This window comes from Bos mutus, chromosome 6 (assembly GCF_027580195.1).
Source record: "Bos mutus isolate GX-2022 chromosome 6, NWIPB_WYAK_1.1, whole genome shotgun sequence".
Lineage (NCBI taxonomy): Eukaryota > Metazoa > Chordata > Mammalia > Artiodactyla > Bovidae > Bos > Bos mutus.
In genome coordinates, this window is record NC_091622.1 from 44477659 (window position 1) to 44504318 (window position 26660).

Below are 26660 nucleotides of genomic sequence, written 5' to 3' on the forward strand. Positions count from 1 at the left end.
AAACAGTGGAAACAGTGTCAGACTTTATTTTTTTGGGCTCCAAAATCACTGAAGATGGTGACTGCAGTCATGAAATTAAAAGATGCTTACTCCTTGGATGGAAAATTATGACCAACCTAGATAACATATTAGAAAGCAGAGACATTACTTTGCCAACAAAGGTCTGTCTAGTCAAGGCTATGGTTTTTCCAGTGATCATGTGTGGATGTGAGAGTTGGACTGTGAAGAAAGCTGAGTGCCAAAGAATTGATGCTTTTGAACTGTGGTGTTGGAGAAGACTCTTGAGAGTCCCTTGGACTGCAAGGAGATCCAACCAGTCCATCCTAAAGGAGATCAGTCCTGGGTGTTCATTGGAAGGACTGATGCTGAAGCTGAAACTCCAGTACTTTGGCCACCTCATGTGAAGAGTTTACTCATTGGAAAAGACTCTGATGCTGGGAGGGATTGGGGGCAGGAGGAGAAGGGGACAACAGAGGATGAGATGGCTGGATGGCATCACCGACTCGATGGACGTGAGTTTGAGTGAACTCCGGGAGTTGGTGATGGACAGGGAGGCCTGGCATGCTGTGATTCGTGGGGTCGCAGAGTCAGATACGACTGAGCGACTGAACTGAACTGATGGCTGATTCATGTTGAGGTTTGACAGAAAACAAGAGAATTCTGTAAAGCAATTATCCTTCAATAAAAAAATAATTAAAAAAAATAGTAAAACACCTGGGAATAAATCTAACTAAGGAGGTAAAAAACCCTTACTTGGAAAACTATAAGACACTGATAAAAGAAATTGGAGATAATACAAACAGTTAGAAAGATAATATTGTGTTCATGGATTGGAAGAATCAACATTGTTAAAATGATTACCACCCAAAGCAATTTACAGATTCAATGCAAGCCCTGCAAAAATACCAATGGCATTTTGCACAGAACTAGAATAATTCTAAAATTTATGAGGAAACACAAAAGACTTTGAATAGCCAAAACAATCTTGAGAAAGAACAAGGTAGTAAAAATGAAAGTGAAGTTGCTCATCCATGTCCAACTCTTTGTGACCCCATGGACTATAGCCAACCAGGCTCCTCTGTCCATGGGATTTTCCAGGCAAGAATACTGGAGTGGGTTGCCAATTCCTTCTCCAGGAGATCTTCCTGACCCAGGGATTGAACCTGTGTCTCCCACATTGTAGGCAGACACTTTACCATCTGAGCCACCAGGAAGTCCATTGGCAGGTTGGTATAAACCCCCAACAGGGGTTCTGCCATAAGCCGTATGAGGTCACTACAGAACCGCAGAGCAGGGCTCCTCACTTGCTTTGAGCAGGGCGTGTCATTTATTCACACAAGCACAGTGTAGAGTTAGTAAAGTACAGCAGAAAACATGTTTGCTAGGAGAACAAAGAACTAGAGCTCCAAGCATCCTTACCTTGTCCTGAAGAATCCCAGACAAGCCCCCAAGATGAAAGGTTGCCACTGAACAACAAAAGATGCCAGGATTCTTGACCTCTGGAGGAGAAGAATTCAATCCAGGGCCAAGACGAGGCTTGATCGCTCAGAGCTTTTGTGTAATAAAGTTTTATTAAAGTATAAAAGAGATAGAGAAAGCTTCTGACCATGTTTCCTAATTCAAACTACAGTACAAAGCTATATCATCAAAACTATATGGTACTGGCACAAAAACAGACGCACAGATCAATGGAACAGAATAGACAGCCCAGAAAAGAACCCACACTTATATAGGTAATTAATCTATAACTAAAGAAGCCAAGAATCTACAGTGGAGAAAAGACAGACTGTTCAATAATCAGTGTTGGGCAAACAGGACACCTACATGCAAAAGAATCAAACTGGGCTATGCTCTCACACCATTTGCAAAAATTAATTCAAAATGGATTAAAGACAAGTATAGGATCTGAAACCATGATACTTCTAGAAGACAACATAGGCATTACTCACTCTTGGAATGGAGTGACTGAGCAGAGAAACAGAAGGTGCCTGGATCCCTGACAAATGGTGGGCCACCATATGCATGTATCTACATTTTCCAAATTTGGCGGGGGTGGTGGGAGGGGCAGTGAACTCATAGTACTTGGATACTTGAAGTTACATCCATCACAACCCTACTTTTACCATCTCTAGGTAATACCTTCAGCCACTCAGGTTTTGACCCCAACCTTTTCTCATGCACAGATTCAGGCCATCAAGGACAGGAACCTGCCATGGCTGAAGGACACTGTGATGGGGGTGGCCAGGCAGGGGTGGGAAGTTAGAGTCCCCTAATTTCCATGGAGCCAGTGCCTGGACAGAGCTGGGTCACTTGGCATACCTGCCTGCCTGCAGTCCACAGAACAAAGGAGACGTCCTGCCTGTCCTTCAGGATGTGGTCACAGCTGTAGGTCTCCTGACACCACTTTAGCTCAACTTCCAGCCTAAACTGAAGTCTTGTCAGCGGCCTGGAGCTAGACCCCAAATGTCTCTTATTTAGCTCAGATTTTTAGGTTTAAAGCTAGGACAGCTGGCATGAGTATACAGAAGATCTGAACCCAAGGCTCCCAGAGGAAAAATCTTCTAACTTTTCAGTTTAAAAGTCTAGTTCCAAGTGCTTGCTTCCTGTTGAGTGACCAAAAAGAAAGACTCTGAATTTCTGAACATTTCATAACCAATCTGAATTTCTATTTCTTCATATTTCTTCATCTATAAAGATGTTACCCCCTGCTCATTCTAATTGGTAAAGTGGTTACAAGAAATTGATTTAGGGATATAGAGGAAGGAGACAACATCATGTTGGATTTTGTATCCCCAAAGGGTCTGGGACATAGTTAATCCTCTTTAAATATTAGTGGAGGAAAGACAAATGTAAGGAATTACTTTTATTTACTACTGCTTTTGGTAAGAAGATGGCCATAGGTACACACACATACACACAAAATCACAATTTTTTTGCATGAGAGTCAACTGTGGGTTGCAAATAACCTAGGAACAAACTTAAATTCTAGTCCAGAGCAGAGTTAAAGGCTGGCCTCTGTTCAGATACACTATAGAACGGGTCAGAGTCCATTGCAGAAAGTAGCTCTTTATAACTGAATGATTTCCCACCTGCAGGTTCTGCCTGGCTCTTTTCAAGCAATATATCTGATAGGATAAAATTCCAGTTGGAAGAAAGGAGGAAAATGAAGGAAAGGTGGGAGGGAGAGTGGGAGGGAGGAACTGACTTCTAGTAAATCCACAAATCCCTTAGAGCTTATTAAAAGGAGATTTGACTTACTACCTTTAAAAGATCACAATCTACTGATAAATTTTGAGTCAGAAGGCCTGTGAGACCAAATGGAGATAAGGGGACTTTGGGGGAGAGAAAGAGATAAGAATGTTATTTTGACAAACAAAAAAGGATATCCTTGTTTTAATCCAGTAGTTTTTCAATTCAAATATTAGCTGAGAATCCAATGGGTTTGTCATCTCTTTAAGATTTATTCATTACATGCAGCACATTGTTCTGCACACAATGGGAAATTCAAAACTGAATCTACCCCTCCTAACTGGGTAACTCCAGGCTGGAGGCAAGGTATGTACCTAAGCAATTCCAGTGTGAGGCAGCCAGGGAGACACTGGTCACAGCGGTGTGTCTAGATGCTTGGCATCACAGAAGGAAAAAGACCTGTTAGTTCAGGGTCAAGGTGGTTATGACCAAACCTGAAAGTGGAGTGAGGAGAACTTAGAGAACAAGAGTTCCACGCAGAAGGCACGGCCTGAATAAAGGCCAAGTGCGTGGAAACATAGGCTTTGAACAAAGACCCCAAAGTAGTTATATTTGCCAGGAACATATTAATAGGCCACATGAAAAGGAGAAATGTAAAAAAGGCTTGGTTTGGATGAAAGTAAGAGAGACTTTAAATGACAACAGTCTGAGCCAAAGGCAGAACTAATAGGGCCGTGGAGGGCTCTAAGCGAGGAAGGTAGGGATCGTGGTCCTGCTTCCAGACTCTTGACCAGGCAGGATGGATGAAAAGGAAAGGCAGAAAGAGATGCAGGAGGCAGGAAGGCACCTGCAAGAATCCAGGGTGGGGAGCTGACTGCTAGTTCTTTGTGAGCAAGTGCTGAGTCTTGAGGGACCCAGGTGGCTCAGTGGTAAAGAATTGACCTGCCAGTGGAGGAGATGGGTTTGATAGCTGAGTCGGAAAAATTCCCTGGAGGAGGAAATGGCAACCCACTCCCGTATTCTTGGCTGGGAAATCCCATGGACAGAGGAGCCTGGTTGGGCTACAGTTCATGGGGTCCCAAAGAATCAAACACGACTGCATGACTGGGCACACACGCTGAGTCTTGAGCACTGAAATCAGCTGGATAGGAGGCTTATTCAAAACCCCAGGAAACCGGGAAGGCAGAGTGGTCAACAGGAGACTGAACCGAGGGGAGTGAGAAGGGTGCAAAGTCAGAAGGTGAATGAGGCAAGCATAGAAGAGGCCACAGAATGGAAGTTGCCCAGGAATTGATGGAGCAGCCTGGAAACATGGAGGCCTGGCAGAGCTAGAGACTGTTGGGAAAGCAAGAGAGGTTACAGAGTGACCCCAGCAGCACTCACCAGTCTGGAGCAAATTAAAAAGCAAATTGGAACTGGCTTAAATAAAAGAGACTCCCATCACTGCCACTTCCAATATTGCCTTGGTCGTGGGGTCTGCAGATGGCAGAGCAAGCAGGTATGTCAATCTGTGCTCCATCAATATGAATTTTCAATGGCATCATGTTGACAGCCAGCAGCTGACACATCACCACCCTCTGCTGAAGCATCTCTGAAGCCCTGGGAAGGCTTTTCCTAAAGCCAAGGCAAGGACAGGACCACCTCCTTGCCTGTAGAAAGTGGGGGACTTTAAAAAATAAATAAAGAAAAATAAAACACACTCTCACGTACATCATCTCACTTTATTCTCATCTTAGGTGAGAGCCACAAGGCAGGTATTATTATCCTCATTGTAATCCAGAGAAACTGAGGTCTGGACAAATCAGGAGATTTGTCTAAGACCATGGAGCTACATATCTATGCATCATCAACTCAATGGACATGAGTTTGAGCAAACTCTAGGAGACAGTGAAGGACAGGGAAGTCTAGGGTGGTGCAGTCCATGGGGCTGCAAAGAACTGGATACCACTTAGCAACTGAACAACAACAGTGTAGTTATGTAGTGGCGGAGCTTGATGACCTACGTAAGCCACTGCAGCCTGAGACAGCAAGCTGCCCAGAACACCAGGCATTTGCTGGCCGTGTAGACGTTCCCTCCCAGCTCCTTCAGAACCATGATCAGCCTGGGGAGAGGTTGGAAGTGGGGTACACTAGCAGACAAGTAGGGCTGGCCTCGAAGAGAATGTGGAAAATGGCACGGTGAACTGTCTTTCCCTCCTTCATTCCTACCCTCCATCCCTTTCTTCCACAAGTACCTGCCAAGGATCACGTGCCCACTCACCCCTCCAAAGGTCCCTATCCCCAAGAACCCCACTGCCTTGCCTTCTTATCCTGCTCACCGTCTCCCACACTGTCTTCCCAACTGAAACACACCACCATTCACTTCTCAGCCTCTTGAGATCCACAGGAGGGAGGATATTCAAGTGGACGTTATGACATCTGAGCTGGCCTTAAAGTGTGAGTAGCAGGTAATCTCTGGACACAAGCAAAGGCTTAGAGATATCTCAGGGCGTGGAATGCTCTGGTAACAGGAGTTCTGTAGAGCTTGGGGCCAGTGGTGGCATAGGGGTACAGAGGAGCTACTGAAGATGAGGAGAGAACAGGCCCTCGGAGATCACCTAAGGAATGCCTCTCACTCCACAGACCCTAGAAAGCCATCAGAGAACTCTAGGCAAAGCAGTGGTAAATCGTTTCAGTGCTTGGAAGGACAACTCTAGTAACTGCATGGAAAAAAGAGGATCATAGATGGTGTTGCACGGAGAAGGCAATGGCAACCCACTCCAGTACTCTTGCCTGGAAAATCCCATGGATGGAGGAGCCTGATAGGCTGCAGTCCATGGGGTCGCTAGGAGTCAGACACAACTGAGCAACTTCACTTTCACTTTTCACTTTCATGCATTGGAGGAGGAAATGGCAACCTACTCCAGTGTTCTTGCCTGGAGAATCCCAGGGACGGGGGAGCCTGGTGGGCTGCTGTCTATGGGGTCACACAGAGTCGGACACAACTGAAGTGACTTGGCGGCAGCAGCAGTAGAGGGTGTTGCAAATATTTCAAGAAGAGTAGACGACAACCTGGGCCATGAGAGGTTAGTAGAAAAGGTAGCACAGAGTCCTTATTAAGGAATTGTATCAAAGCAGTCAATCCTAAAGAAAATCAAGCCTGAATGTTCATCAGAAGGACTGATGCTGAAACTGAAGCTCCAATAATTTGGCCACCTCATGTGAAGAGCCAACTCATTGGAAAAGACCCTGATGCTGGGAAAGATTGAAGGCAGGAGGTGAAGGGGATGACAGAGGATGAGATGGTTGGATGGCATCATCGACTCAATGGACAAGAGTTTGATCAAACTCCAGGGAATGGTGAAGGACAGGGAAGCCTGGTGTGCTGCAGTCCATGGGGTCACAAAGGTTGAACCTGACTGAGCAACTGAACAACAACAATCAAAGCAGAAAATATGCCTTCCAGGTGCAGGTGGGCATCCAGGGGGCCTTGTGGGTCCTGCTCAACCTTCATCCCCAGGCAAGCTCTCCCCTTTTAAGGTGTACAGTCATGCCCATTGAGTCATCTTCAGAATGAAGGCCACTCAGGACCCCCGAACTCTCTGGGCATTCAAGGTCAGCCCAACAAATAGTACCTGATGTGTGTCTCTAATCACAAAAAGACATCTGGGATTTCCCAAACAAGCCCTGTGTTTTACCACCTCGGCACACTATCTCCATTCCTTCTGCCTAGAACACCTTTTCTTTACATTTCCACTTACAGGAATCCTACCAACCTTTCTGGTCCCAGATTCACCCTCATCAAAAATCTTTCTCAATCCCGCAATCCAAATGAATTTCTCTGCAGAGCACAAGACTTTGCCCACAACAGTGTTAATTATGCGTCTGCTATGTTGAATGCTTACCTTCTCCTTTGTGATCCACCTGTCCCACTGAAATACCCCTGGGCTGTGTTTCATTCTTCTTTTCCTGCTAACATGCCAACTGACCAATCTAACACAGTGATGGATCCATGCTGATGTCAATGACCCCCCACCTGTATGTCCCTCAGGAATAAACTAGGTGGGCAGGCATGTCCGTGAGTGTCTCCCCATAAATGAGAATGTGAAACCAAAGTCAAGGCCCTACAAATGGACCAGAACTAGGTCACTTGAGGGATGCTCTCTCAGTATCCTCACTCAGGTCCTCACCTCCGGAGCCATAGCATAAAGCCTCATCATTTTTAGAGCTCCAGTCTTCCACCTCAGCACAGGTGGGCACAGTTCCTCCTCTTAGGTGCTTACTAATTTGTATAAGAGTTGAGATCCACACACAGAGAAGGGCCTTTCCTTTCTCAGGGAGCTGGCAGTTCTACATGAGTAGTTTGTAACCTGTACTACATAAGGCAACATGATGAAGAGCTCACTTCAAGCTCCGATGGTCATGGATGATTTTACAAGGGCTGTGGGCATCCATCCCACCTTGGAGGAGTGCTAAAGGCTGTGTTTGGTCAGAAAGGAAGAAGTGGAAGACCCACCCAGTTGAGGTCAGGATAATCAGGCAAAAGTCAGAACAGAGAACAGATCACTTTGGCTGGAACAGCCAATCTCTGAGGAAAACTGAGGGATAAGGCTGGAAAGATAGGTCAAGACCAGCTTGGGGTGGGTCTCAGATACCCGGTAATGGGGATCCATTGCAGTTCCCTGGGTAAGAGCACCTGGTGAGGCATCTTTTTTAAGGTATTTTAATAGGCTAGTTGTATAGAAGGTATATTGGCTTGAAAAAGATCTGATATCTTCAAACGTAAGATGTTTGTTGCAGTAGGATACTATAAAATAATGGAAATAAAGTAGACTAGAAGAGGTGAAAGAAAAATAGGAACACTTCAAAATAAAACATCTGCTAAAGGTTTGTGTTCCTTGCGCACCAGGTATCTACTACCACTGGCACCATTTCCCCGAAGGACCAGAGAGAGACAAACTCACAACTACACAAAGTCCTCTGCCGGAAGTGCCCAAAGCCCCACTATGATTTTGTTGGTGGAAAACCAGGCAGTGGGTAAGAAACCTGGCTCTCTCTGGTCATTTTTCATTCAGGGACTAGCCAAAGTCATCTTCTAATCTTCAGCCAATGTATTTTATTCAATGCAAAAGCCACTAAATTAATTTTTTAACATAATATGAGTAGAAATTGTCAATTTTAGAAGCACAGATGCGAATTTCCCTGCACAGGAGAGAACATGAATCCTATTAGTTAAAAATAGCAGTTGTACTCACTTTCCCCCACATGCTAATTTTAATAAACTTACTCTGAAATTAGCCTGCCACTAGGAAGATAGCTGCTCATCAAAGATGTTCCCAGGAAGCACTAAGCTTGCCTTGCAGGAGTTCAAGCACTCCCAGGAAACTCAGAACAATGCAGAGTTCTAAATGGAACACGTCCACTTCTCACCAGACCCGGTCACCTCTCACCTCTCTGTCACACCCAGCACCACCACTCTCCAGCCTCACCTTGAGGGTCATCTGGGACTTGTTCTATTGAATCTTCCCAATCGACTTGGCTATGAAATCCTGTATGTATGTTCCTTTAAAAATCTATCTCATAGACATCCCTTTTTCTCTAATCCTCACTGATGCTGTATCCTCTGATCACTTTATTTATTCAAATATCTAAGCAGTCACATATTCTACATTCATTGAGTATCTACAAAGGGCAAGATCTAGTGGCAAGTGCTAAGGTCACAATAACATATGATCCCTACCCTCAATGAGTTCAAGATCTTTGGGGTCCAGTGGAGAGAGAGGCAAGTCAAAGGTTGGTTAAAGAACCATATGATAAATGGTATGACTTAGGGGCAATAGAGGTAATTGGGAATATTGATGGTGACAGAAAAGACTAGATTGCTGGTAGCTCATCTTCACTTATCTTCCCCTGATTTTGAGGACAGCTACCAAATTTGTCTTTATATCCTTATTGCCTGGCACAGTGCCTTGTGAATGACAAAGGCTCAGAGCTTGTTGAGTTCAGTGGAAACAAATCTTTCCCAAGTATTTTCATCAGCTTACACTCTAGCTAAAAAAGCTTTCAGTGACTATTGCCAACTACATCAGAGCACACCCTTCTGTCTTGCTTTTGAAGTTGTTTGCCATCTGGTCTACTGTGGCCATCCAACCTCCATTTCTGCTGTACCTCAGTGCACTGCTGCTGCTGCTGCTAAGTCGCTTCAGTCGTGTCCGACTCTGTTCGACCCCATAGATGGCAGCCCACCAGGCTCCCCTGTCCCTGGGATTCTCCAGGCAAGAACACTGAAGTGGGTTGCCATTTCCTTCTCCAATGCATGAAAGTGAAAAGTGAAAGTGAAGTCGCTCAGTCATGTCCGACTCCTAGCGACCTCATGGACTGCAGCCCACCAGGCTCCTCTGTCCACGGGATTTTCCAGGCAAGAGTACCAGAGTGGGGTGCCATTGCCTTCTCCGACCTCAATGCACTAGTTTTAGCCTTTAGCTGGAGCATTCCCTCAAAGGCCAACCACCAGTTCAGTGCTCAGGGCTGCTTCCTGTCACCTTCACCCACACCCTCTTCACTCAAAGGTGAGGGACCCAGATCCAATTCTCTTTTAAGACGTTTCCCTCTTCTTCAAGCCTCACCAACTGCCTGTATATGTATCTAAGATCAATTGTTCGTTATTGTGCACTGCTTCTTTAATAATATCAATATGAACGATGCTTTGAAATATTAAATGATACTCTATCCACCTTGCCTCAAATTTCTGTAACTCCTCCGCCTTTTCTCCCCACATATCCGTCTCCCTCTTAAAAACCAGACAGTCTGCATTCATGTGCCAAGGAAGAGATCACTCAGCAGAACACTGGAAGCAAAGCAACTGATTTTCAACTTAGAAAGCCTGATCCTTAATACACCAGAGCACAGAAGAGTCTCTCCAGTTTCTCCCTCCCCCATGGTCCTCCAAAAGACTAGAAAAGATCTCCAGTTGAGAAAAGGCAGACAGAGTACAAGGGAGGAGAGAGCCTGGATATCAGTAGGTGTCTAAGAATGAACACTAATCACCCTGGTGTGGGGAGAACAGAGTAAGAACAGCAGGCCTGAGGTGCGTATGTGGGGGCATAACTAGTTGTGACAGAAACGTGGTAAATGGGGAATTAGTCAATCTCTCTATAGCAATAGCTGTCTTGAATATCCATTCCCCCTCCCTTTGAAAGATTTAGGTTTATTGAGGTATAAGTTCAGTTCAGTTCAGTCCAGTCGCTCAGTCGTGTCCGACTCCCCGAGACCCCATGAATCACAGCACGCCAGGCCTCTCTGTCCATCATCAACTCCTGGAGTTCACTCAGACTCACGTCCATCGAGTCAGTGATGCCATCCAGCCATCTCATCCTCTGTTGTCCCCTTCTCCTCCTGCCCTCAATCCCTCCCAGCATCAGAGTCTTTACCAATAAGTCAACTCTTCACATGAGGTGGCCAAAGTATTGGAGTTTCAGCTTTAGCATCATTCCTTCCAAAGAAATCCCAGGGCTGACCTCCTTCAGAATGGACTGAATCTGGTCCACTGGATGGCTGGATCCAATGGTTGGATCTCCTTGCAGTCCAAGGGACTCTCAAGAGTCTTCTCCAACACCACAGTTCAAAAGCATCAATTCTTTGGCGCTCAGCTTTCTTCACAGTCCAACTCTCACATCCATACATGACCACAGGAAAAACCATAGCCTTGACTAGATGAACCTTTGTTGGCAAAGTAATCTCTCTGGTTTTCAATATGCTATCTAGGTTGGTCATAACTTTCCTTCCAAGGAGTAAGCATCTTTTAATTTCATGGCTGCAGTCACCATCTGCAGTGATTTTGGAGCCCAAAAAAATAAAGTCTGACACTGTTTCCCCAACTATTTCCCATGAAGTGATGGAACCAGATGCCGTGATCTTCGTTTTCTGAATGTTGAGCTTTAAGCCAACTTTTTCACTCTCCATTTTCACTTTCATCAAGAGGCTCTTTAGTTCTTCTTCACTTGCTGCCATAAGGGTGGTGTCATCTGCATATCTGAGGTTATTGATATTTCTCCCGGCAATCTTGATTCCAGCTTGTGCTTCTTCCAGTCCAGTGTATCTCATGATGTACTCTGCATAGAAGTAAATAAGCTTACATAGAGGAGAAAAATCATTCTTTTGAGGCATACAGATCTATGGATTTTATCAAACTTATATAGTCATCCAGTCATCAATACAACCAATGCATAGACTATGTTCATCACTTCAAAAAGCTGCCTCATGTTCCTTTGCAGTCAGTCTGCTCACCTACTCCAGGCTCTGGCAACCACTGATTGGCTTTTTTGTCCTTTTAGTTATGCCTTTTCAAGAACTTCATCTTAGTGGAATATTACAGCCAGGGCCTTTGAGTCTCTGGCTTCTTTTACTTGCCATGTTTTTGTATGCATCAGTAGTCTAGTCCATCATAATACTAAACAGGATTCTATGACACAGATGTAGCAATTTATCCACTCACTAGTTTTGAACATTGTTGTGTTTTCAGTTATTAGTAATTATAATAAAATTGAAATAAACATTCACATATAGGATTTTGTGTGCGCATGTGTCTTCATTTCTCTTGGATCAACATCTAGGAGCAGAATTTCTGGGTTGTTGGGTTAGGTGTCGATTTGACTTTACGAGAACTTACAAAACTGTTTCTAAAAGTGGCTGTACCATTTTATACTTCTCTAGCAATGCAGGAGACTTTCTGTCACTCTGCCTCCTTGTCAGCACTTGGTTTTTCCATTTTTTATTTGTGAGTCTGCTTTTCATTCAAATAGATGTATTGTAGCATCTTGCGTGTGTGTGTGTGCTCAGTCGCTCAGTTGTGTCCAACTATTTTGCAACCACACGAACTGTAGCCCACCAGGCTCCTATGTCCATGGTATTATTCAGGCAAGAATACTGGAGTGACTTGTCATTTCCTCCTCCAGGGGATCTTCCCCACCCAGGGGTCAAACCCGTGTTTCCTGTGGCTCCTACATTGGCAGGAGGATTCTCTACCACTGAGCCACCTAGGAAGAACTTTGTGGTGTCTTACTGTGGCTTCAATTTACATCTTTCTGATGACTGATAATGCTGAGTATCCATTCATATGCTTATTTGCTATTTGAATCTCTTCTTCAGTGAAGTGTCTATTTAACTCTTTTGCCCATTTTAAAAATCAGGTTGTTTTCTTATTATTGCATTATAAGAGTTCTTTATATATTCTGGATATAAGATATGTGTTATGCACATTAATTTCTCTCAGTCAGTTTGTCTTTTCATTTTCTTAACAGTCTTTCAAAGAGTAGACTTTTTTAAATTGTTATAAAGCCCATTTTATACTTTTTTTTTCTTTTATGGTTTGTGTTTTCTGAGTTTTTAATAGAACCCTCCCAAATTTAAGTTGGGTACATCCAGCTTAAGATGACATTTCCTAGCCTCCCTTGCAGCTAGATGTAGCCATGTGATGATTCTCAGACAAACGGGGTATGAGAAGTGATCCCTAATTAAAGAAAAGCCCTTTGCCCTGAGCTTCCTCTTTCTCTCTCTCTCTCTTTCCCCTACTTATGGGTTGGGACAAATCATGGCAACCACCCAGCTTTAACTATATAGTTGAAGATCACTCCCTCAAAAAATAGTAGAGAAACAAGATGGAAGAAACCTGGGTTTTTAAATGACACGTGGCGCAGGGCTGTCCTCCTGGACTGGACTACATACTGTAACACAAAAAAGACCTAAATATCACTGGGGAGTAGGTATCTTTTTCAAGTGGTTTAGATTTTACCCTAACAAATACACTTTTCTTTCTTAGGAAGTAAAAATAATCCCCATTTCCCTGGACCCAGCTTGGTGTAGTGTGGTATGTCTATGCAGAAAATTGCACCATAGTTTCTCAAAGTTTTCCTCAGTTCAGGAGTGATTCAGGGACAGCAGAAATGATCAAAGCTACCCATCTTGGGCAAGAGAGCAAAGTCCCCCTCTTCACTCACCCAGGGTATCATGGGTGTGGTATAGACACCAAAGGGCCAGAAGAGCAGAACAAGGGAGGATACAACAGTGATCAGCAATGACCAGTGACCAGATACTAGACTGAAATAAGGATAGTATGGCTAAACAAAAATAGTCTAGACCAGACGTGTGCCCCTCCACACCATCACTGGTGCCCATGGGGTGATATGCTAGTAAACACCACTTATTTACAATGGCTAAATACTACTAACTCCCTCTAGAACTCAAACACAAATTCAGGAAGAGGCGTGACTCCAATCTAGATTATGTTTCCACTCTCCTTACAATGGGAGTTTGTAATCAAAATTAAAATGTTATAACAAAAAAATAAAGAGGTTTTTATTTTATGAACATCTAAGTTGGTGTCCTGAGGTCCACCCTCACGATATTGATATTTGCTGAACACTTACTGCTTGACAAAGAGAGCAAAGCACTAACAAGCATGATTTCATTGGAGCCTCACAATAAGAGCACCTATATGGCATGTACTTTACGATCCTGTTTAAGGATGAGAAAAATGAGACTTGGAGGAGTTGCACAATGTGGTGATTCTATCAACATCCATTCCCCTTCTTCTGGCAAACAGTCCCACTGCCCCAGTCCACTCACAGTCCATGTGGCCTGGGCAGGGCCCCATATACAACTGCAGACCCCAGATAGATCATTACACCTCTGAGCAACTTCTCCCAGGGCAGGTGAGGGATATAAGTGGGTTCAAAGGGAGTGATTCCTGAGTTTTTATGGGGCCTCTGGCATGAGAGTTTCTGTCTCTCCCTCTGTACTTTAAGGGTGGGAGGGTGATACCAGGCAACAAGCAGACCCAAACATGGACAGAAAGCATCCATTTGAGTGGTCTGAGGGCTGAATCCAGCTGCGCCCCATGCCACACCATCTTGGAATGATTATTCATGTCAGCTGTATTAGTTTGCTAATTAGTTTGCTAGAGGATATTAACACAACGGAGAAGGCAATGGCACCCCACCCAGGTACTCTTGCCTGGAAAATCCCATGGTCGGAGGAGCCTGGTGGGCTGCAGTCCATGGGGTCGCTGAGGGTCAGACACAACTGAGGGACTTCACTTTCACTTTTCACTTTCATGCATTGGAGAAGGAAATGGCAACCCACTCCAGTGTTCTTGCCTGGAGAATCCCAGGGACGGGGGAGCCTGATGGGCTGCCGTCCACAGGGTTGCACAGAGTTGGACACGATGGAAGCAACTTAGCAGCAGCAGCTGTTAACAAATTGCATAAACTGGGTGGCCTGAAACAGCATAAATTAATTTCTGATAGTCCTGGAGGTCAGAAGACTAAAATCAAGGTGTAGGAAGCACCAGTCTCCCCAGTAAGACTCTAGAGGAAGACCCTTCCTTGCCTCTCCCTAGCTTTGGGTGGCTGCCAGCATTCTTTGGCATTTCTTGGCTTATAGCAGCATAACTCCAACCTTTGCCTCTGTCATCACACAGCTTTCCTTCCTCTGTCTTCACATCATCTTCTCTTTGCACATCTATGCACTCCAATTTCCTTCTTCTTACAAAGACACTGGTCATTGGATTAGGAGTCCACTCAAATGACTTCATCTTAACTTGATTACATCTGCAAAGATCTTATTTCCAAAATAGGTCACATTCACAGGGATTGGGGGAAGGGAATAGGATTTGAACATATCTTTTGGGGACACTTTTCAGCCCACAATATTAGTCAATAAATTCCTTCTGAGCTAAACTTCCTTGGGTTGGATTTTTGACCATTTGCACCAAGAAAGAAGTAGAGTCATGACGTAGGTCCAGATCTCAGTTAACAAACAAGACCCAAAGTCACAACCTTAACCACAGGTTCAGACTGTAAGCCTCTTCTACTTCTCTACCCCAAATGTCAGTGGCTCAACTTTGGGTAGAGGCCCAGGGTTAACAGGGCTTCCCAGGTGGCTCAGTGGTAAAGAATCCGCCTGCCCATGCAGGAAATGCAGGTTCGATCTGTGGGTTGGGAAGATACCCTGGAGGAGGAAATGGCAACCCACTCCAGTATTTTTGCTTGGGAAATCCCATGGACAGAGAAGCCTGGAGGGCTACAGTCCATAGGGTTGCAAAGAGTCAGACAGGACTGAGTGACTGAGCACGCACACCCAGTCACTCAATATATAACATGCTCAAGGAATACAGGATTGATTGCTATCTAATTAATTAACCAAAATTCAAACAGCAAAATTGAATTGGGCATGGTTTATCGTAGAGCAGCCGGCTGACAGATGACCAGGAGTTTTATCTTAGAAATAAAGTTATGGATTGTCTGCACGACTGCATTTCAAGATGTCCTCTTGATATGAAAGCTCACCTCAGGTGGTGATGAGAAGATGGTTTCCCCCTCCCCAGACATTTAATTTCCAGAATAGAACAGCAGCCACGATTCTTTCACATGCATGGCCGTGTTTACTTCATGGCCTGAGAGAAGGCTGTAATTTCAGCTTGTTATACTGAAAATATGAAAATAAAACTGATCTCTATAGGGTTATTTAAATGAAAACTGCTTTCTAGAGGCAAACCAAGGAAGCAAACTGATTGAAAGAGAGCACAGAGCCCTGGGCAGGAAGGGCGATGGGGTGTGGAGGTAGGAGGTAGGGCCAGGGATATCTGATGAAATAGGTGGGCGCCTGTGAAAAGCCCATTTGATCTGGGTCACATGTCTGGTGACGTCTTCCCCAGTTCCTCCCACTGGCTTCCAAAGTCACTTTCAAAACCACTAGACGCTGACCATTGTAGCTGTTGTTTAGTCACTAAGTCATGTCTGACTCTTTGCGATCCTATGGACTGTAGCTGGCCAGGCTCCTCTGTCCATGGGATTTCCCAGGCAAAAACACTAGAGTGGGTTGCCATGCCCTCCTCCAGGGGATCTTCCTGACCAAAGGATTGAACCCCTGTCTCCTGCATTGACAGGAGGATTCTTTATCACTGAATCACCAACGAAGTCCCACAAACTGACCATACTCTTCTTTGAATCCAACTTGCGTGAGTCCCAGATGATGTCTCTACACCAGACCCAGTGTACACCCATGGGCAGGAAATGGTCAGGGAAACACCTGGGGAGCCCTGTTTGTGAGAAAAGCAGATTTGGGGGCTATAGCCCTGGCACTTTCATGCAGTAAGGTAATTAGTTTCCCGTGGTTGCCACAACAGATCACTGCAAGTTGGGTGGCTTCTCACACAGAAATGTATCTCTCACGATTGTGGATGCCAGAAGTCCAAAATCAAGGTGTTGGCAGAACTGGTTCCTTCTGGAGACTCTGAGGGACAACCTACTCCAAGCCTCCTCCAGCTCCTGGTGGCTGCTGGCAGTCTTGGCATTCCTGGACTGTCACTGCCCAGCTCCCCATTCTATCTCTATCTTCACAAGGGCTTCCTCTCTGTGTGTTTCTGCTTCCCCACAGCCTTCTGCCTTGCAGCTCTGTGTCTCGAATCTAAGAGCACCAGTCCTTAGATTTAGGGCCCATTCCTAAGTCCAGGATGATCTCATCTTGGGATCCTTGGCTGATTTTATCTGCAAAGACCCTGTTTCCAAAAAGGTCTTATGGCAGCTACTGGGACATTAAGACTTAGATATATCCATGGTGTAAAGAATACAATTCAATGCACAACACTGGATCTGAGGAGAGACCCAGAAACTTGCATTTTCCCCCCAAATTCCAGTGATTCTTTGTACTCTTTGTTCCCAATATGCCTCTGATAATCTGTAGATCGTACTCTGAGCAATACTTATCCAATTGCTGGAGATTCAAAGATGAATAAGACACAGACCCCTCCCTTCGAGAACCTGCTGTCTAGGCGAAGATAAACACAGATGAACTGGTGATTAAGACACAAAGCATGGCCTAGTGATCCTGAGCTCTGGGATCAAACAGACCAAATTCTGCCCCCTTCAGATGTGAGGCTCTGAGCAAGTTCCTTAGCCTGTCTGAATCACAGTTTCTTTATCTGTAAAATAAAACTAATTTCTACCTTATACATGGTGGATGGACTCAAGGAACAGCTTTTGGCTATTATGAAGTTGGGAAGCATTCTGCATTCATTTTCACACGCCACAGCCTCGAGCTGTGTGTCCTCCGTGTCCTTAGCTGTAATAAATGTCTGAAGGCAAGATGGCAAGTGCCCTGGAGATACACAGCTAGGACAGGCAGGAAAACTCTGGAAAGACCCCTTTCTGGATCTTGACTTATTCTGCAAGTATACTTTTGAGGACCTACTGTATACGGAGCTTAGTCAGTGTGTAGGCACCTGGAACAAAGCCAAATGAAACACATAGCCTAGTGGGGAGACCAGAAGGCTGCAATACCACGTGGTCAGTGCAAGGTAGAGGCACCCTGATCCGGGACAGCCATGCCAGGAAGTACTTTCTTCTTTGTTCTCACATCATTCATATTCCACCTTTGAGGATTCTCTTAGTGTTTGCGGTGTGACACTCTTCCCACACTATACTATATGCTTCAGGAGTTCTCAGGGGCAGAAGGGGTTGTCTGTTTTCTCCGCCACTGCATTCCAATACAGAGCGATGTACCCGACTCCTAACAGTCATTCAACAAGCATTTGCTGGAGTAGTGAACATTCTGCTATTTCAGAGCTCAGCACTGGACTTCCAAGAAGAACCACCTCCAGCTTCCTCCACTACTGGGTCTGATTCTCCATGGGCCAGGAGAGAAGATCTCCAGAGTCTCTGTACCCTGACAGAGGAGATGCAGACGGACTGCACGACAATGTATCGTAATATTGTGCAGCTACTACTTACAGACTGAGAGTGGACAAGCTAAACTTGGGGAGAAGCTATGACAGCCCATTCCTCTTCAGAAATACAATGTTTTGCACACTAGACATTAAATACTGTTAGTAGACTGAGCTGGAGGCCCAGGAAATGATTAAAGGAAAAAAACGGTACAAGTTTTCCCTTCCAATACTCAAGAAAGGAAGACAGCAAACCATTACGCCCCGACTGGTACACAGTAGGATTAAGAAAACAGAAGGCCCAAGCTGGCCTTGCCAGTGGGATGGTCCTCAGGAGGGAAAGAAAGGAGAATTGCTGGGAGATCATCAGCACTGGGTACTGGGTACATGACTAACTGCCATCACAAATAATGGTAAGTCAGGAGAAGCAATTTACCTATGAGACCTCAGCACCCCGCTCTCACCTGGAGAAGTCAGGCAGCCCACTCCCAGGCCCCAAAATTCTTAGAGTGGGTTGAAGGGGATCTCTTATAGGAGCGCAAAAGCCGACCCCAGGGGTGTTTATGACAAAATCTTTGCGGGGCAGGGGGGGCGGGGTGCGGCGGAGCCGGGCGCAGGGCATTCTCTGCTTCCACAAATAGAGTGAGTTCTGCACCAGTGCTTCACTCCTTCGATAAATAGCCAGCCACCTTACTGGAGAAGGTAATGGCAACCCACTCCAGTACCTCTGCCTAGAGAATCCCATGGACGGAGGAGCCTGGTAGGCTGCAGTCCATGGGGTCGCACAGAGTTGGACACGACTGAAGCGACTTAGCAGCAGCAGCAGCAGCCACCTTACACAAAGGTGGCCCACGGTAAATACTTGTCGACTGAATTGAACCTGAATGAATGAAGGCTATGGAGGACCCTATGGAATCTCCCCTCCCTCCCCCAAACCTCCGCCGTAGGTGATTCCGCCTGTCACACCACCCGGATTCACCCCCCTAGCACCACCTTTCCGCTTCGGCACTGGGCGTCCAATCGCTTGGCTCCAAAACAGCGGTAACCGAGAAGGCAGGTGGGGCTTGGCTCCCACTCCCGGATCCGCGCTGCTCTCTCCAATCCAGGGCCAAGCCCTGCCCAGAGGGAAGGGCCCTCCCCAAAGGCTGGCACCAGCTGTCATGGGAGAAAGTGGCGCCCGGGCAGACGGGAAAGCGCGGGAGGAACCGCGCACCTTGCAGGACGCGCGGGGGCAGCGAGCCGAGGCCAGGGAGTGCGCGTCCCCCGGCGAGTCCCCGCCCGGCTCGGCCACCCGGGGGGCGGGGGGCGTGGGCTCGGGGCTGGCGGCCGCTCGGCCTGGCCCATCCCGCCTGGCCGGCGCCTCGGCCTCACCTCGCTCACCAGCCCCTGCCAGTCGCTCTCGGTCCGGTCGCCGTTCATGGCCTTCTCTTCCCGGCGAGGGCCGGCCTCTCTAACGCCGCCCTCCTCCGCCGCTGCGGTCGCCGCCGTCGCCGCCCGGCCCCCGCGCGGCCCCGAGAGGGCCCGGCACCTCCGAGCCACCGCGCCGCCGCCTCCTGAGGCCGCCCGCGCTGTTGACTCAACGTCAGCCTCCGCGGGAGGAAGAGGAGGAGGAGCCGAGGCCCGGTGCCCTGCCACCGCCACCGCCACCGCCACCGCCGAGCGGGCCGCGGACAGGCCCGCGCAGCCCGGGATCCCAAGCTCTTGGTGGTCCGCGCCCCAGCCTGCGGGAAACTCCTGGCCACCGCTCTCCAGGCGGGAGGCGGCTCGGCTTCCCCCTACAAGAAGTAAATCCCCAAATCCAGCCGTTCCCTGACCACCATCACGGCTCCCACCACTAGAATGTAAGCCCCACTCGGGCAGGGGGTTGCCTCCTTCTCTGATAAACCTTGAGTACAGGGCCTGGCACATAGTAGGTGCCCTGCAAATATTTGTCGAACCTATGGATGATGAATTATGTGTTATTATATATTCAACGTCGTTTGTTAAGTTACTAATGTCTGTTTCTGTTTGTTTCTTGAATTATCAACTGTCGTGAATAAAACACAAAAATATTGAAAATAAAACGGTAATAAATTCTAAATAGAAGCTAAAGCTCTGAATATGATGCTTAATGTGTGTCAGAAGAGATGTTGAAGACAGTGGCATCAAACTGAGACTTTCTCATAAGTGGAAGGACTAAAAGGGAATTACAGAGAGCAGGGGAATCTTCATACATGTCTTGTCAGTATTGATGGAGGTGATTTTCCCCAGTCACCTAAAATCCTGACCTGAACCATGACCAGCAGTGAGCTTTCCATACTTTCAGAAGTGCTGCCAGTGGAAAGGAGCATATAGGTTGAGAAGCTGTGAATCCATTTTACAGTTGTGAATACACCACAGCCAACATTTATTTGTTTTAATCCCTAGTGATCCTGACTCAACCCTGCAGGATGAATGTTACTTCCATTTATTAGAAAAAGTGGAGAAACAGACTCAACTAAGACTTCTAGTTCCCAGAGACCCTTTCTAGCATCTTGGAAACCTGAAAATGAAGTATCACCCCCTGGGAATTGGAAATATTGCATTGTATTGTTGGCCTTGTTTTATTGGTGTGATAAATTTTATTTATTTTATTTTATTGGTGTGGTTGTTTGCAAAATATTATCAATAATTTCCTGCCCATGTCGCAGTCAGCGTCCATAACTTTGACTCTAGGCTCAGCCATGCTACTTGCTCTGGCTAGTCAATGTTTGCAAATGTGACTTGCTCTGGCAAAACAACGTTTGCAAGTACTACACAAGGAGGCTTGTAAAGTAATTGTACAGTAGGGTTTATCCTTTCTATGCTCTTAGGAACCTATGATCACCACCTTAGAAACAAGCCCAGAATAGCTTGCCGGATGATGAAGGACTCACAGCCAATGACCAGTCAACTGCTACATGTGAGTGAGGCCATTAACTCCCAGCAGCTACCGGTGCCTGCATGAGTCCCGTTGAAATCAATGAAACTACCCAGCTGAGCCCTGGGTAATTTGCTGACCTACAGAGCATATGCTAAATAAGCTGTTGTTGTTTCGAGCCACTAAGGTTTGGGATGATTTGCTGTATATCAACAGCTAATTCATATAAATGGTGATACCACTGATGAAGAGCCTGGGTGACTGAACTCTTCTTCATCATGACCTGTTGGGGCCTCATCTAAAGAAGATTCCGGCAGGCCAGGGGCTATAGAAAGAAGCCAGTCTAGTAGGCAGCACTTTCATTCAGTGCCTGTTGTGTGTGCTCATCCTGGAGACATTCAGTAACAGCGCAGACCCTTAACTACCAGTCCAGGTCCCTGTCCTAGAGGGTTTGCAAACCTTACCATTTAAGTTTTGGAAACAAGGGCTCTAGGGAACAAGAGAAAAACGGAAGGAGCTAGAATACAGCTAAGGCTTCTGGGCTTCTGACCAGCTGGGCCGCCTAATCTATTCTTTGTGATCCAAGAGAGTGGAAAGGTCATCCCTGAGCTGAACATCTAGGGTTAACTCAGCGTCAAACACGTGTTCCTAACAGCTGGATGGATGTCTCATGCTAAGAAGAAAGATATTGTCTGCCAATATGTTGCCCTCTGGCAAACCAACCGGTTTCATTCCAACCTGTCAATGAAAAAGACTGTAGGTAGAATGGGCATATACTTGTTCCATCTTGTGTTCCACTGCCTGGTGATCTGCGTCTTGCTCCTGGCTGGAATTCAGGTGGGAGAGCAGCCCGCCCCTTCCAGTTACCATGTTTAGCTGAGGCTTTCAGTACTGCTGTGGCTTCGGGGGCTTCACTGGTATTTCGGGCAGTAGGACAACCGGCAAGCTGTTGGGAGTGAAGGAATCTTCACGTGAGAGACGTGTACTTTAGGACCACTCTCTGAGTGACTCTGTTGCCCCTTCTTGCTTTCCTCTCTGAAGTAAGTCAGCTAGTTATTAATGTGTCTAAAAATAAAACTGGGGAGGACAAATCAAAGAGTGGCAAGCCTCTTCCCGCCCCAGCATGTTGAGAAACTTTCAACTCACTTGAAACGGCATCTCCAGTTGCCTGGGTTTCCCTTAGAGGTTTTATGCCCCAAGTGCCAGCTCGAACCTGCTTAGCTTGTCAGATGTGATGAAATCACACACCAAGGCAATGTAGCTGCAAGCGTTTCTTTTTTATCTCTTTTCATTTATGTAGCTTGACATTGAGTAATAATAATAATTAAACACAGTTTAAGCTTTTAGGCACCTATACCAGGAGGCCTCTAGACACCTCATCAACAGCAGCCCAGGCTGACAAAAACAAAGCTAATTACATTGTGGTTAACGTTTTTCAAAGAAAAAAATAAAACCACCCAGCAACTGTCCTCACCTCTGATAAAAGTAGTACATCAAATGTTCCATCTCACAGTCCATTGCATGGGACCAATTTAAAGCCAAGTGGCTTTGTCTTAAATTTGCCACCCTGGCGCTAAGTATTGAAACATACTTTCAATGTATGAAACATAAAGTATTGAAACATACTTTTCAATACACTTTCAAAACACTTCAAATAGAGCCTTTAGCCTCTATTTTCACACCCCTTTAACCCTCTGGAAAATCTCTAGGGACCCAATTTTTCCATGTATATTCATAGCCCCACGGCCAGTTCTATTTATTTATTTATATGCACAACATTCAGAAAACTAAGATCATGGCACCTGGTCCCATCACTTCATGGGAAATAGATGGGGAAACAGTGTCAGATTTTATTTTTCTGGGCTCCAAAATCACTGCAGATGGTGATTGCAGCCATGAAATGAAAAGATGGTTACTCCTTGGAAGGAGAGTTATGACTAACCTAGATAGCATATTCAAAAGCAGAGATATTACTTTGCCAACAAAGGTCCGTCTAGTCAAGGCTATAGTTTTTCCTGTGGTCATGTATGGATGTGAGAGTTGGACTGTGAAGAAAGCTGAGCACTGAAGAATTGATGCTTTTGAACTGTGGTGTTGGAGAAGACTCTTGAGAGTCCCTTGGTCTGCAAGGAGATCCAACCAGTCCATCCTAAAGGAGATCAGTACTGGGTGTTCATTGGAAGGACTAATGCTGAAGCTGAAACTCCAATACTTTGGCCACCTCATGTGAAGAGTTGACTCATTGGAAAAGACTCTGATGCTGGGAGGGATTAGGGGCAGGAGGAGAAGGGGATGACAGAGGATGAGATGGCTGGATGGCATCACCAACTCGATGGACATGAATCTGAGTGAACTCCGGGAGTTGGTGATGGACAGGGAGGCCTGGTGTGCTGTGATTCACGGGGTCGCAACGAGTCGGAACGACTGAGCGACTGAACTGTACTGAACTGATAGTTAGAAGAAAGTGCTTAGGTGCTTTGGAGCAATGCTTAAAACTTTCAAAAGTTTGAGAGTTTTAGCTTTATCTAAGAAATTGAACCAGCAGATACTAATGAAAACAAAACAAAATAAATCTCAGGAGAGAATGGGAAAGATAAGATGACTTGAACTTATCATTAGAAACCAAGACTCTCGTTTCGGGTTCTCAACTGACTTATTAGATAAGTTTGGCCAAGTCAAAACAGCTCCAGACACATGGGGAAGCCCTAAAGCTTTTGCTACAACTTCACCACACGGTATTTTCAGTTCAAAGTCTGGCTTCCCAAGCAAAAATGTCAGCATTCTCATTAAAGGAAATTAAGCAAATCTTCAGTAGAGATTTTGGCTCGGCTCCTCTCCAAAATGTACAACTGGGGCAATGTTCATGGCCACACTTTTCTCCTGCCTGAATTAGGAAACCCAGTCTGATGAACCTGGGAAGGAAATGATTCTTAATGATAGTGGTTTACAGTGGTTATATATATATATGATGTAAATATATATGTATTATATATTTATATATATATGTATATATACATCAGTTCAGTTCAGTCACTCAGTTGTGTACGACTCTTTGTGACCCCATGAATCACAGCACGCCAGGCCTCCCTGTCCATCACCAACTCCCGGAGTTCACTCAAACTCACGTCCATTGAGTCAGTGATGCCATCCAGCCATCTCATCCTCTGTCGTCCCCTTCTCCTCCTGACCCCAATCCCTCCCAGCATCAGAGTCTTTTCCAATGAGTCAACTCTTCACATGAGGTGGCCAAAGTACTGGAGTTTCAGCTTTAGCATCATTCCTTCCAAAGAAATCCCAGGGTTGATCTCCTTGCAGTTCTAGGGACTCTCAAGAGTCTTCTCCAACACCACAGTTCAAAAGCATCAATTCTTTGGCGCTCGGCCTTCTTCACAGTCCAACTCTCACATCCATACATGACCACAGGAAAAACCATAGCCTTGACTAGATGGACCTTTGTTGGCAAAGTAATGTCTCTGCTTTTCAATATGCTATCTAGGTTGGTCATAACTTTCTTTCCAAGGAGTAAGCGTCTTTTAATTTCATGGCTGCAATCACCATCTGCAGTGATTTTGGAGCCCAAAAAATAAAGTCTGACACTGTTTTCACTGTTTCCCCATCTATTTCCCATAAAGTGATGAGACCAGATGCCATGATCTTCATTTTCTGAATGTTGAGCTTTAAGCCAACTTTTTCACTCTCCACTTTCACTTTCATCAAGAGGCTTTTGAGTTCCTCTTCACTTTCTGCCATAAGGGTGGTGTCATCTGCATATCTGAGGTTATTGATATTTCTCCCAACAATCTTGATTCCAGCTTGTGCTTCTTCCAGTCCAGTGTTTCTCATGATGTACTCTGCACAGAAGTTAAATAAGCAGGGTGACAATATACAGCCTTGACGTACTCCTTTTCCTATTTGGAACCAGTCTGTTTTTCCATGTCCAGTTCTAACTGTTGCTTCCTGACCTGCATACAGATTTCTCAAGAGGCAGGTCAGGTGGTCTGGTATTCCCATCTCTTTCAGAATTTTCCACAGTTTATTGTGATCCATACAGTCAAAGGCTCTGGCATAGTCAATAAAGCCGTATATATACACATATGCATGGACTTGCCTGGTGGCTCAGATGGTAAAGCATCTGCCTACAATGCGGGATACCCAGGTTTGATCCCTGGGTTGGGAAGATCCTCTGGAGAAGGCAATGGCACCCCACTCCAGTACTCTTGCCTAGAAAATCCCAGGGACAGAGGAGCGTTGTAGGCTACAGTCCATGAGGTCACAAAGAGTCAGACCTGACTGAGCAACTTCACTTTCACTTTTACCTTCACACATATACATAAATATACATATATGCATATACATATACATGTATATGTATATATACATTATATATAATGTATATAATGTATATATTAATAATAATTAGCTCTATATGAGCCAAGGTCCCCAGTTCTTCCTCTTGTCAATGGAGGGCCAAATTAAGCAGGGCCTGCCAAGAGCCCCCATGACCTTGCTAAACGCCTTCCTTGTCTTTGACTTTAACCTGGGGCAGGGGACTGCAGGTCACAGTATGCACTGCAGATGACCTGAGGTCCCCTAGGCCAGTGGCCTCAATTCTGTAAAAGATAAGCCTCTTGTCTTCCCTTTACCTGGGGATACTGTGTAAAGGGCCTCCTCCATCATTTCCCTACTAGGGCCAACAGCCAGACACAGACAGATAGACGGAGATTCTAGCTGGATTCCTGACAGAGCATTCTCTGTGTCTTAGCCCCCTGAGCTCTTGGGTGCTCGCTCTGCCTCCACTAAGCCTTTGCTGCCCAGCAGCAAACAATCAGTTGCAAGCTGCTCCCCCACCTCCAGCCCCGCTGACTGCCAATCAGCCGGGCAGCGGGGGGTGGAAGGAAGTTCTACTCCCTGCTGAACCTGCACTGAGGTACTCAAAATGACTGAGTGGGGCTGATGATGACCTGGCAGGCCAGGGACTGCATTGCCATCAGAAGGGGTGAAGGGTGGGTGTGATCGACTGGCACGTTGCAGGCAGGAGGTGGGGATGAGCAGAGGTAGAGGGGCAGCTTCTTTTACCTATGGAAGGGTTCTAATACGGGAGACCAAGATGTCAGGAGGAAAGGACAATGAACTGGAGAAGGAAAGGGAGATGCAGGGCTTGTGGCTCCTGATAAGAGGTCAGGAAATCAACGAGCGATTATGAAGTGAAGTAAGAAAGAAAGCGACAAATATTATATGGTACCACTTATATGAATGAATGACATGAATCTAAAATATGACACCGAGCCTCCCTGATGGTTCAGTGGTAAGGAATCCGCCTGGGTTCCACCCCAGATTCGGGGGGATTCCACGTGCTGTGGAGCTCCCATGCGCCACAACGATTAAGCCTGCACTCTAGAGCCCAGGAGCCACAACTACTGAATCCACATGCTGCAACTGTTGAAGCCCTAGTGCCCTGGAGCCTGTAATCTGCAACCAGAGAGGCCATCACAATGAAAAGCCTGCATACCGAAACTAGAGGGTGGCCCCTGCTTGCCACAACTGAGGAAGAGCCCTCACAGCAACAAAGACTCAGCAGAGCCAAAAATAAATACAAAGTTTTTTAAAACTTTGAAAGAAAACTTTAAAAATAAAATAAAATATGAAACAAATCAACCTTTCTACCAAACAGAAAGAAACTCACAGATGCAGAGAATAGACATGTGCTTATTAAGGTGGGTGGGGGCAGGATGGACTGAGAGTTTGAGATTAGTAGATGCAAACTATTACATGTAGAATGGATAGACAGCAAGGTTTACTATATAGCACAGGGAATGATATTCAACATGCTGGGATGAACTATAATGGAAAAGAATATAAAAAAAGAATTTATATATATATATATATAAAATATAA

At 45.7% G+C, this 26660-nt stretch overlaps 1 protein-coding gene across 2 annotated transcripts in view; it reads right to left on the bottom strand.

Moving 5' to 3' along the window:
• The window catches only part of CCDC149 (coiled-coil domain containing 149), a 118991-nt gene extending 99439 nt beyond the window's left edge, over positions 1-19552 (bottom strand). For both annotated transcript variants that reach the window (XM_070372220.1, XM_070372221.1), the window contains exon 1: positions 19259-19552. In XM_070372220.1, the coding sequence (XP_070228321.1) occupies positions 19259-19306 (48 nt within the window). In that variant the 5' untranslated portion in view covers positions 19307-19552. The remainder of the gene's footprint in view (positions 1-19258) is intronic.
• Positions 19553-26660: the final 7108 nt, after the last annotated feature.